The following is a 12,481-nucleotide window of genomic DNA, read 5'->3' as shown; positions in this document are numbered from 1 at the left end:
TGTTAATCCACGACTACCTTGAAATGGCTATGTCGATTGCATCCGAATTTGTACAAATTGTTTTGCTGTATGATTGAAATGGTATTGGATATTGCATGTTTTCTATTTATTTCCAGTAGTTTTCATTGACTTATTTAATTATCTTAGTTTGTCACGATATTATGAGGACCTCACTATAAAGTATAAATTAGTTCTCAAAGCTCTGTATCTATTCTGAAGAGTTCGTGAGAAATATAGGAGTCATTTTTATAGTACAATGTGGTTGGACACGTGAAAATGTTTCGATAAGGTTTATAATAGAAAAGATGATAGTGACACAGGAAAATTAGCAATGAGAACTATATTTTTTTCTTTATGATGACGAAACTTCAATAATCAATAATCAGAATGAGTGTAAACATTCAATTATAGTTTAATCATGAAGAAATCCTCATAAAACCAACAATGTACTGTTAGAAATGTACAAACATTTCTGGTCTCTCCTTATAATAAATAAATTGAAAAAAAAATTAGAACGCTTGGACTAGATATTCAGATTGAAATCTATTTTTTGCAATTTTTACACGTCGACATGATATGAAGACTTCTCTTCCCCTAGGTGGCTAGATTTTTCGCATTTTCTATTAAAATTCGTCCATGAGGCAGTTTTCCCTGATTGATTGGGATTTGGTCTAAACTATAAAGAGTATCCCCCTGCATGACGTTATCATTATCGATGATAATTCGTATTTGAAATGATATTGCTGTGACAGAATAACAATAGGAATAACAAACTTTGTATAGGACACGTTATTGCTATATTTTATTTTTAGAGGAAACACTATAGTTTTGGTCTCATTTTCACAGATAGTAGTGTAGAATATGTAATGTGCTGTGCATAGGTGCATGAAGGTTTTGATATAACAATAAATTGGTTTTTATATTGTGTTGTTAGGTTGTCCAAAATTATGTCCCAAAATTTCATGTGAAATACAATTTTGTAATTGAATTTTTTAACTGTACTGTCTCCAGATCAATATTACGTTCTGAAAAGATCGATCTGTCGATAACAATTAAAAGTTTAGGGCTCAGAGGATGAGGGATCAGGGAAGTCGGAATCGACTTTACCTATAGCATAAGCAAAACTTATTTTTGACTATGGGGTGCTCCGAAATACCACCCTGCCTTGTCGAAGGAGGATATTCATTTATGATGGTTTTACCTAGAGCTCGTACCTTGAAGACCAGTCGAGATGAATGTATGATCTTGTTTTTATTGAATTCCCCAAGTCTTGTTCAGTATTTCGGATCACTCTACAGGTGGTCAGAAAGACACTGCGATTTTTCGAAAATGACCTTTAAAAAAATGTCAATCCAGTCCATTTTTTCAATGGCATGCCTTGAATTATTTTCGTCTCTTGGATACCCTAAGGGGTTGGCCTTCATTTTTATGGAAAAGTATAAATACAGATAATTTTAGAATGCTAATCCATCTTAATAATTTTGTTTTAGTGGTTTCAATGGAAATCATTTTTTTTCTGTTCAACTCCAAAGATTCATTGTAATACTAGCTGACTCGGGGGAGTCCTGAGGAAATATTTAGTATTTGGAAGTAAAATGAGCGCTTGAAAAATTGAGTTAGTATAGTATGAAAATCGAGAGAAGTTTTTATTTAAAACTCTTTATTGAAAAAATTGATTGAGTACATATTTATACATATAATAGGTCCTTTCGTTTGCATAAAAAGTGTAGCACTTTTCTACACTTTTACACTTCTATTTTAGTATTCGTTTGCTGATTGAATTTACACCAGTGTAGAGTAAGTGTAGTTTATCTACATATCCTTTCTACTATGTGTAGATAAACTACACTTCCTCTACCCTGGTGTAAATCAAATCGAGTGTAGAAAAGTGCTACACTTTTTATGCAAATGAATAGACCTAATATTATGTGAATTCTTATTTAAATTGAACATAGGCTTTTTCATTGCAGTGCTACTTCGTAATCAAATTCGTTTTGTCTGTTGCATAAACGAGTAACGTTGAGGGTTTGTCACACAAGATCAGACTACATACAAGTGATCGGTTGAAAGTGATCAATATACTAATCACTAATCATTTAGACTCACAATAATCAATTAACTAATAACCAAAATGTTGAACTCCGAGAACGCTAAATCAATATTAAGTTCGTTCGTTAAATTCATTTGTCAACTGTCAGCAAGTGTTAATCACTTATCCGTGTAAGGTGCGCAAGTGTATGTTGGGTACATACACTTGCGCACGACATTTCAATTTCGTTTAGTTTTCCTTATTTTTCACTTTCCCAGGCAACTTTATCGAACTTTCTTCCTCCAAAACCTTCTACAAACTATGGGGAAAGTTGAAAAAAAAATGATTAAAAACGGTTTTGCCGTTTTCACGTAATGCGATGACAAGGCAAAACAGGGCTGCATTTTAATTTATATAGATAGAGAATTTATGAATTATCATGTATGCTACCAGACCCTTCCTTTATTTTTATTGACATAAAATTTGCGCCAATAAAATGTATTCACACTTTTCAGTTACTAAAGATGTCTAGTTCTACACGATCTTAGGAGAATTTTTCGTTATGGATTATGTTTGCCCTAACATTAATAAAGATTCATCTTTTCCAGCAACAAGAGCAAGACCCGACTAATCTGTATATCGCGAATTTACCGCCCCACTTCAAAGAAGCCGATCTGGACAGTCTCCTCAGCCAATATGGCAGCGTCATCTCCACCAGGATCCTCAGAGATTCAGCTGGAATTTCTAAGGGTGTGGGTTTTGCCAGGATGGAAAACAAGGAGAAATGCGAGAAGATTATTCAGTTCTTCAACGGCAAAACAATACAGGGTTGCAAGGAGCCCCTTCTGGTCAAATTCGCCGATGGTGGTAATAAGAAGAAGATATATAAGGTGAGTCCCAAAGTAGTCGTTTATGAACTATGCTGGAAACAGTATTTTTCATCAGGAATGAGTGGCGCAGATAAGGGTTACATGCCAGTCAAAAGCCCTCTTCAAATGTCCTCAAAGTTGGACATAATAATATATCATCGCGAATTTCTTCATACAACATTTCTAGTTCTAAAAAATTGTTCTTCATCGTTTTCCTCCATCTATTTTAGGTTTCTCAGCGTTGGCCATGAAAGCCTTAAATCAACGGCTTCATTCACGACTTGTTTGCGGAAAATCGATATTTCATATCATGTTTTCTTTATGAAGGAATGAATTTCACATGAGAACATCCTCGAATGAATTCTATACACTATAGTGTAAATACTAATCAAAACCGGACATCTGGTTCCGAAGTTATATAAAGACAAACAAAAAAACTGAAAGGCACATTGACTTTCACATTTATTATTTATAATACATTAATTCGTATTGGAAAACATCATTAATCACTATCAAATACAGCCTATCTCATTCAGGAATTTTCAAAATCAATTCGGTAGTTCCTGGAAAACCAAGAACTCATTAACTTTACCAAATTATAATATTAGGAATTTTAAACAGGCGATATGGCCTCTGGTATCAGTTTTTTTTTTAATTAAAAGTTAGTAGTAGATGTTTGTTTACATCTTAATCTGTTGAAAATATCTTCATCTGTCTCTTTATATTGAGGGAAGCCAAGTGAAGTTTAGATAATTTGGATCCTTTGAGCAAATCTTATAATACGACTTTCTTGTTAAGGTGTCCGTTTTCACTATTTTCCACGATGAAATGAACATTTAGCCAATGTTTAAGGACATAACGTATCTTGTCCTTATAGTTTTTGTACATTTCAATTAGTTACGAAGAATAGAAAGCGAACTAACCGGTATATACAGGGTGATTCTTTGACTCATACAAATAATTTAACACAGTAGATTCTTGAGGTCAAAAGAAACACTTTTTTCCTATAGCATTTGTTCCGATTCGGCCCTGATAAAAAAATATAACCATTTTAAGTTTTCATAATGAGCTATGCCACCCCTGAAAAAATAAAATTCCCTTCAGAATACCAAGCTGAATCTACAGAGGTAGTGTGGATGTTTGTGGATGTCTTGATGAACCTAGTTCCGAAGATCGACACTACACATCTGTGGATCTTTTAAACAGGGTTGCATTCAGCCAAAGTAACCCAGTTTTTCGAATATCACAGATATATCTTGACATTCAAATAAATCTAACCAATATTTCATGATATTTAATTTCCGTTTTCGAATTTTATAAGATGTTTCATATTCAGAACAATGAAAATTCGAAGATGTGGCGTGACGGAAGTGAGGGCCTGTCAACTGTCGGCTACGAGCACACCATCTCCTCCAATGGGGTAGCCACGACCCACATGATGCCTGCGATTTCCAGCTACAACAGGTCCTACGCCCCGTTCGCTGCCGGTTTCGCCGGTCCACCGCCATGGGTGCAGGGATATATGCTGCCGTCCATGCATACTGTGGACGACGCCTATCCCATGTCAGGACACTTAACCGCTCCCTACAAGAACGACGGACAGGGACCGAGGAACATCCCTGTAATGCTCCCCTCACCGGAATCTATGCCATATGGGATGAATATGATGTCGTCGGTAAGTTTTTCTGTTGAGTTTGACTAAGTTCTCGTTAGAAGTTTCGCTTCCGAAGTAGCATCTTCAGGTAGGTGAAGGTAATACTTTTCAGGACTTGTTTTCAACCGCTCTCGAACTGATTATGTAATTGCTGACATGAGTATGAATGTAAGAGGTGTTTGATTAAGACTCAGATTTGATGGAGGCCTGTTTAACCTGAAGCGCCTCAAAGCAAACACCCCTACAAAGTTTATCACGGAACTTCAATATGCAGACGACTTCGCACTTGTCGCTAGCAGCTCAGAAGATCTACAGATAATGTTGGACACCTATAAACATAAAATATATACGAAGCTTTAGGTCTTAGACTCAATATTGACAAAACTTAAGTCCTGGTGAGTCCGCCAGAAAGCCTTCAAACAGATATCAGCCTGGAGGATGAAACTCTAGAACAGGTCGAGCAGTTCAAACACTTGGGAAACTTCCTAAATAAACTGCTCCACATAAGTAAGGGATATTGACTTAAATTGCAAACAATATAGTTAAAATAAGATTTTTGTGATGAAATTTCATATTAATATGATTTCAAGTTGCAAAGTAATTTTAGCCTGTAGGTCTGCAGCGTATACAGGCTGGTTCAGAAAAATCGAGTAAAATAACGAAATTTTATTCCCAGAGAATTCAAGCATTTTAAGACTATCAATACAATGTATGGCCTCCACGGGCATCAATAACAGTTTGGACATATTCTTTGCATACTACACACGAGGTTGTTGAACATTTCTTGAGGAATTTGGTTCCATAAACGGGGCAGAAGCTCGCTCAGATCATTTAAGGATTCTGGGGTAGGTTGATGATTACCTAATCTTCTTTGGAGCATATCCCATGCATGTTCTATGCAATTCAAATCTGGTGAGTGCGGAGGTATTGGTAAATGTGGAATACCAAGCTCCTCGCGCGCATTCTCAACTATGGCTGCACGATGCTGTCTAGCGTTATCATCTAGAAATTGAAAAGTTTCACCAATAGCAGCGTGAAAATTTGTCAAAACATTGTCAATGATATGCTTCCTATAGTGTAAGGCGGTCATATTCCCAGGACAACGCCGAAACGGTGATGAAACGATCCTGAGCAGGTGTTGTTTTTCGTCGCCCACCAAGCCTTGGTCTTTCCAACACGGAACATGTCTCCCTGAACCTATTCCAAAGTCGAGATATCACACTTTGGTTGACTTGGAGCCTTTCCGCTACAACAACCTGAGTTAGGCCACGCTTTAGCATTCCGATAGCCCTATTAGCCTCAGCGTTTGTTAATTTACGTCTTAGCATTTTCAGAAAACTCTTTTCGAATCGAAGCCGTTGATAAACTGACTTCATTTCAAAATAAGAGCATTCATGAAGCCTATGCAAAGAACCAAACTTCAGAAAAAAGGCGACCAGATTGACGAAATGTCTCTGATTTTTATTGGATCGATTCAAGTTGTTATTGAGTTTTTAATGATTTTACAGCGATTTATTTTCTCGAAGATTACATACTTTTAAAAACGATTGAATACGATATCCCTAACTCTTGTGGAGCAGTTCACTGGGGCTAACCTGGACACGGAAATACACAACCGTATCAATTCGGCATCACGGGCATTCTGGGAGCTAAAGGACAGAGTATTTCAAAATCACGACCTCAATCTGAAGACCAAGACAGATGTTTACAAAGCAGTGGACCTCCCAACGCTTCTTTACGGAAGCGAGAGCTGAACTCCCTACAGGCGACATATTAAACAGCTTGAACAAACGCAACAACGTCATCTAAGACAAATAATGCACATCAGATGGTTCCACAAAGTTTCAAATGCAGAAGTCTTGCAACGCGCTAGTTATATAACAATTGAGACTCAAGTAACGAGAGCCCGACTCAGTTGGAGCGGCCACATTCTGAGGATGCAAGACACAAGACTCCCCAAAAAAGCTCTTTATGGCGAATTCACAGAGGGAGCTAGGAAACCAGGAGGTCAGTAAAAGCGGTTTAAGGATATACTGCAACAATCCATCATAACTGGGAACAACTAGCGTTGGACAGATCACAGTGTAGGTCTTTGGTCCACAGTTATAATGGAGACTCGAGAAGAATACAGCGGCGGCCAGATCTGGTTGGTGACTATCCATGCTCGGAGTGTGGAAGGATCTGTAGGTCACGGTTGGAGGGCGCACATTGCAAGTAGCCCTAAGAAATTATAAGTTTGATCGCATAGTTTTGTTTTTGAGTCTTTTTGTAGATTTTTTGTCGGTAACGGAATACAGCAATGTAATTCTCCAACTTTTTACTGGGTCGATTGATGCCGTTGATGTTTTTGGCGCTTGTGAATCCTCTAGGTCGAAGGCAGCGTATTAAATATGGCGATATTCTAATACACTTCCATGGTAGATCTACTTTTAACTTGTTAACAGCCCAATACGGGCGTGATACACAGGACATCAAAATGTATATGTGGCATCTAAATGTAAACTATACATCTGCTTGCTGATATAAATTTGTTGCATATGATGCAATTTTTTTTTTCAGTTGACTGCTCAGATGAGCGCTATGCACATCGGTACCTCACCCTTCATGTCGCAGTACCAGTTTTATCCATCGATGATACAAGCAGTGCCCTTGGCAGATTCGGAGAATACACCGAACGCTGCTAGTCCCGAGGATCCATACCAAGCTTATCAGCCAGCACAACCAAAGTAAGAACAAAGATGCGAAAGAGATGAAAATGAGATTATTCTTGAAATGTGTTTGTGAACAGTTTAAATTATTTATTTTTGGGGAACTTTCATCGTTTTCAACCATTTTCTATGGAGAGATTGAAGGTTGCTATTGGTAATTCAGTTTATCTGACTCTTTATTCGGTTTTCATACGAAAATTTCATTTATTGATGGATTCCACCTTCTACTTATTGTTCTGAATTTGGTTGTGAATGATGAGTTTCCTAATTGACTTTTGAGAATCTTTGCACATCAAGCATAATTCTTAGTTTCAAGAAATGGAACTACCAAGGTGTTTAAAAGATTTTGAATATAGTTTGTAAGTATTAGAAAGGGGAAGAAACTACCCAAATAAGTTACAGAATAATTTGAATTGATTCTTCTGTCGGTTATTAATTTTTCATCTCGGTTTGAAATTGTTTCAAGAGATCTATAAATGACTGAATATAAGTGTAAAGTAGGTATTTTTGATACAGTATGTTCCTAGATACAAAATTGTATTGAAAATCCATCAAATATCACAGGTTATCTGTGTAAGAAAGCCAAAATCGACGTTTTCTATTTCGTTACATTTTTTGCTTGTCAAAATGTGAGTGTAAATATGTTCAACCAGACTGTGAGTTTCTTACATAGATAGGGTATATCCACCATTCTTCAGAATCGTGCTGCTTTTGAACATGGCAAAGCCAATATTTCCTCAGTGTTCTCTGGAATGAGAAGTGGACACGTAAAATTCAGATGGTTTAAGTAGAGAAGAAGTTGACTAAGCCTTGCTATTATATTCAACACGAAAGAAATTTCTTTCGGCTGACGATATTGATTTTGCGATGTTGATTATCGGCATAAATTGAGTAGAATAGATTAATGTAGATAGTATTGAAAAAGTAATAGAACACTTGACGCCATGATGAGTAAGATCATTCGAGAAGCAACTATATAGAGAGGGCGAAGCAACTGATGAAATTATGATCTTCCCGCCACTAGGCATAGCATAGGTAAATTAAGTAATTTTATTTTTTGATGAAGATCTTACGTAGGTAGTTGTATATTCATGATGAGATTATAGTGCTCATAACAAATCAAAGAAAACTTCCTCGATCATGTTAACGACAACATGTGTGGTAAGAATAAAATTGCATGACGAAGGGGTTTGAACTTCCCTTCCAATGAGTTATTTCTATTCATCTCCAGTCTCAAGGATGAGTGAATTGATAATCGATCCTTAAAATGTGGATTTCCATGTTTATATAAACGCATAATCGGAAAAAATTCGAAATCTCGAATTGCAATCTAATGTCCCCCCCGTTGAACATTCAGGATTCTGATGGTATAATTCGACGAAGAACTTCATTTTCAGAAAGTTCTCCACATCGATACCCTTCGAATTCCGTTCGCCAAATAAACTTCAACTATGAAATTTCGAGGTTTGAGCATATACAATTTTATTCTACCACCCAATATTAAAACTTCCAAATTTTACGTGATTTCCGGATTGTAATTTTTTAAATAGGGTGAGCATATTGGTCAAAAGCGAATCCGAATAAAATTTGATAATTCTGATAATCGCCTTCTGGGTTAATGGAACTAAACTAATGGTGGGTTTACGCTGAACTAATGCCTGAAAATGGTACCAATGTAATGGATGGATGGCGATCACCTGATCCGCCTGTCTTAGTTCTTTATGTACCCACCATCACATAATGTTTATTTTTTCAGCTGTTTTGAATCAAGTAAAAAATATTAAGAACTAGTTCCATAGTAACCTTGAACAAACTATAAAAACTGAAAACACTGATATGACAATATTAGGTATTTGGATGAGCTTTTGATCTTTTTCAGAAACCAAACATCTTTTTTTCTGTTCAACAAATTATAAATGAGTTCGAATGTAATATAAATATCTTATATCCGGAATAAGCTACCAAAAATGTTATATGGCAAAGTAAAGTATTATTTTCAGGTTTGGATACATATTTCCCTCGAAAAAAATCGATGCAATTTTTTAATTTGCTCACTATGCACTCGATGGATGTAGTTTATTCTGATCTCAAACTGGGAATATTCTGAAAAGTGAAAATCCGCATAGCCGTATTGAAGTAGTTGATTTGTTAGGTTTTTATCGATTCACATTCCACCCAACTGTTGTCCTTTTAATTAGTTGTCATTTATCGAATTTTTTTTCATTTACAAAAGTTTCCCCTCCCTATTTGTACAGTTATTGTATAGTGCAATTTTGTTTTTGTTTTTTTTTTTAGATTTATTTATTGAAGATTTATCAAATGGGATCCTTTTTTAAATGGATTTAATCAAACTTTCTTTTTAAAGTCGGATGGCACCGGAGTACAAGCCGGTTGTAAGAACTGTGATTTTGAATTTTTAAGTCATTTAATTTGTATAGTCGTATCTAAGGGAAGTTGTAATATAATCGGCAGATATCCATACTGGAGTGTCATTATTATCTAGCAAAGGCGGAACGCAGCCTTTGAAATGGATAAGGGCTACCTGGTCACTGAATATTTAATATTCTAGATAATTTATTGACAGAAAAATATTCATATACATACAAGAAAAATATTTAATATATTTATTGCGCAATAGTTTTTTTGTAAATAGGTACTTGAATATTTAGATTGTTGTTGTTTGTACACATGTTTTAAAGCTACATTTTTCTTTGATATGTTTCGATCGAATCTAAAATATTAAATGACATCTAAGGACCGGGTTTTTCGAAATGAATGTGGACATTATTAGAACTCGTGCCTTTTCAGATTGTCCATTGACAGGGATATACTGAAAAATATTTTAATATATTTTTTTATCTCGATGTTTTCCTGAGAAACCGTAAACAAATTTTCAACTTTTGGAGTTTCTGTGTTGTAGACAAATGTGTGTTTATTTTTATGTATGCTTCCATCCCGCAGATAGTTCGAAACCATGACTCAACTTTTCATATTACATCACCATAATGTTTTAGATCAATTCTGGACGCTAAAAAATACATACCTTAAGTATGTAGTTCATCACCATTGGTATAAGTATATTCGGACGCTACTTATAAATGTATCGCTCAATAACTATTGCTGTTATATAAGTGTAAAAAATTCTCATTAATAACGAAAGCAGGTTATATTTTTTTACCCAGACAAGGGTCCGGTATTTATAGTCGGTATGAGTGATATCAAATATAATGAAAGAGTTTCTATATTGATGAAAATGTTTTAGCGCTTTTCGCTTTTCTTTACCTCGGTTCAACTCAAATTCTATACTGAATTTTTATTTATTACTTTTTAAATTCCTTTTTCCAATTTTTATTGAATTGAATGATATTTTGATTGTGGTTTTTATTTATTCGAGATGTCGTGTCAGAGGTTAGAGTTTATCTTGAAGAGGCACGTTATAACCCCTGCTATTGCAGTTGTGTCTTATCAAGCTCTTGGTCCAAATTGATTTGTGTCGTAGGCGTTAAATGACTAACAGTGGTTTACCACGGCTATCACTAATAGATGATCGTATTTCCGCATGTTTTTATGCATCAAAAGGAAATCGCACTTGACTCGAAATTATCCTGTGTTTGTTTGTGTGGAACACCAATTTTTCCTCAACAACCTATGGAAATCATTTCATATTTTCGAAAATAAATTCCTGTAATGCGAAATGAAAATTATGAGAGTAAAAAGTTTTAAAAATCTGTTGGGTTAACTTACGAAGTTGAATATACCACTTGCTCGTACAATACAAAATTCTTTATTATTCTGATAATCTTTGAAAACGGACGGTTTTTCTGCACCGCGCATGATTGTATTGATTTCACATGAAACATTGTATGGAAGCTAGAGCCACATGAGATATTTTCGGTGGCTTCTTTTTTTCAATGAGAGATGGGAGAAATTTGCATTAAATGAAATTAACTATTCAATAGTTCATCGCATATTTTCCCCCAAAAATTGACTCTGGTAAGCCCGATACAAGGAAAACAATAATTTTATATTTTTATAAAGGAAATGTCTGAATAGCTAAAACCAAAAATTATATGGACAACATTCGAAGATATAAAATTTTACACATAACTGATAAACTCGGTTTATTTTCGTATACCATGAAGGTATCGCATAGTTTTAGACCATATTATCGAGAAACGACTACCTATAGGTTTAGATTGGGAGCAGGTCCCAATATTTGTAAAAAGTATGCGCATAGTCGCATTTAATTTAAGAATAGCTTTCAGATTAGTGCTTAGTGCAGTATGTTAAATTATAGTGTAGTAAACAAGCGATATTTTAGAAAACGTAGCTTAGGTTTAGTTTGTAAGATGAATGAAATGAAAATTGACTAGATTTTGTTTGGGACGGTAGTTAAATGTTATATATAGATATATTGAGCTGATTAGAGCTCCCGATTAACAAAGTAGGGATCTCTAGTTATGGCAGTGTTATAGTCAGAGCAACCCTTTCAAACTCTAGTTAATGTAAAAAAATGCAGAAAGAATTAGAATAAGTCAATGTTTTTTATTGTTGTTTAAGTTAAATGAAAAATATGTTTGTTCGATTTCTTTTTTTATTGTAAGTCTAATTGTGTTGGTAAATACATTGTATTTGTCCACCATTAGTTTTCTTTCTAACATTTAAGTGACAACGAGTTTCAGGATTCAAACAACAGATTACTAAAACATCATTTCACAAAAGTTCAAAACTAAAAGTCTTATTGGCTACAGAAATCGGGAATTTTCATGGCCAGAATTTCATAAAATTCCCATGAAGAACAAAATTCTGGAAAAATATTTCATTATTTGAACATTGACTATATTTGAAGTGAAACTTAAAAAAAGTTAATGTAATATTCCTGCATAAAATTCCCATGCCCATGAAATATCAGAGAGATCATCGAACAGAGGGATGGCCATGAAATGTAGTTAAAGAAAACACTGGTAGGTGGCGCCACGGTTTAATCAAGTTTCTTTCCGAACATCCCTCATATATTTGGAACCAAAGATTATAGAGTCTATAATCTTTGTTTGGAACGTATTTGAGTTATATTTTTCAGATATGGTGAACGCCAAAGGGTTTAAAGAAATTAGAAACTATTGAGCGTTTTTAAAATACCTCCTGCTTATGTTTGCTCAAAAAGTTGACCAACCTATGGCTTATGTCAACCTATGTCTGATACTGAAATAATTGAAATGTT

The 12,481-nt window shown here is 35.0% G+C and overlaps 1 protein-coding gene across 7 annotated transcripts in view; it reads left to right on the top strand.

Annotated features, from left to right (window-relative positions):
* The window catches only part of LOC123318009 (protein alan shepard), a 56,003-nt gene extending 44,104 nt beyond the window's left edge, over positions 1–11,899 (top strand). For 6 of the 7 annotated variants that reach the window (XM_044904660.1, XM_044904657.1, XM_044904659.1 and 3 more), the window contains 3 exons: positions 2,638–2,919; positions 4,220–4,573; positions 7,112–11,899. In XM_044904660.1, the coding sequence (XP_044760595.1) occupies positions 2,638–2,919; positions 4,220–4,573; positions 7,112–7,282 (807 nt within the window). In that variant the 3' untranslated portion in view covers positions 7,283–11,899. The remainder of the gene's footprint in view (positions 1–2,637; positions 2,920–4,219; positions 4,574–7,111) is intronic. The other variant, XM_044904655.1, reaches the window with a different exon arrangement.
* The last annotated feature ends 582 nt before the right edge of the window (positions 11,900–12,481 follow it).

The sequence above is a fragment of the Coccinella septempunctata genome, chromosome 7 (genome assembly GCF_907165205.1).
Source record: "Coccinella septempunctata chromosome 7, icCocSept1.1, whole genome shotgun sequence".
Lineage (NCBI taxonomy): Eukaryota > Metazoa > Arthropoda > Insecta > Coleoptera > Coccinellidae > Coccinella > Coccinella septempunctata.
The sequence above is the reverse complement of the archived record's forward strand: the minus strand, read 5'-3'. Positions and strand labels throughout refer to the sequence as shown.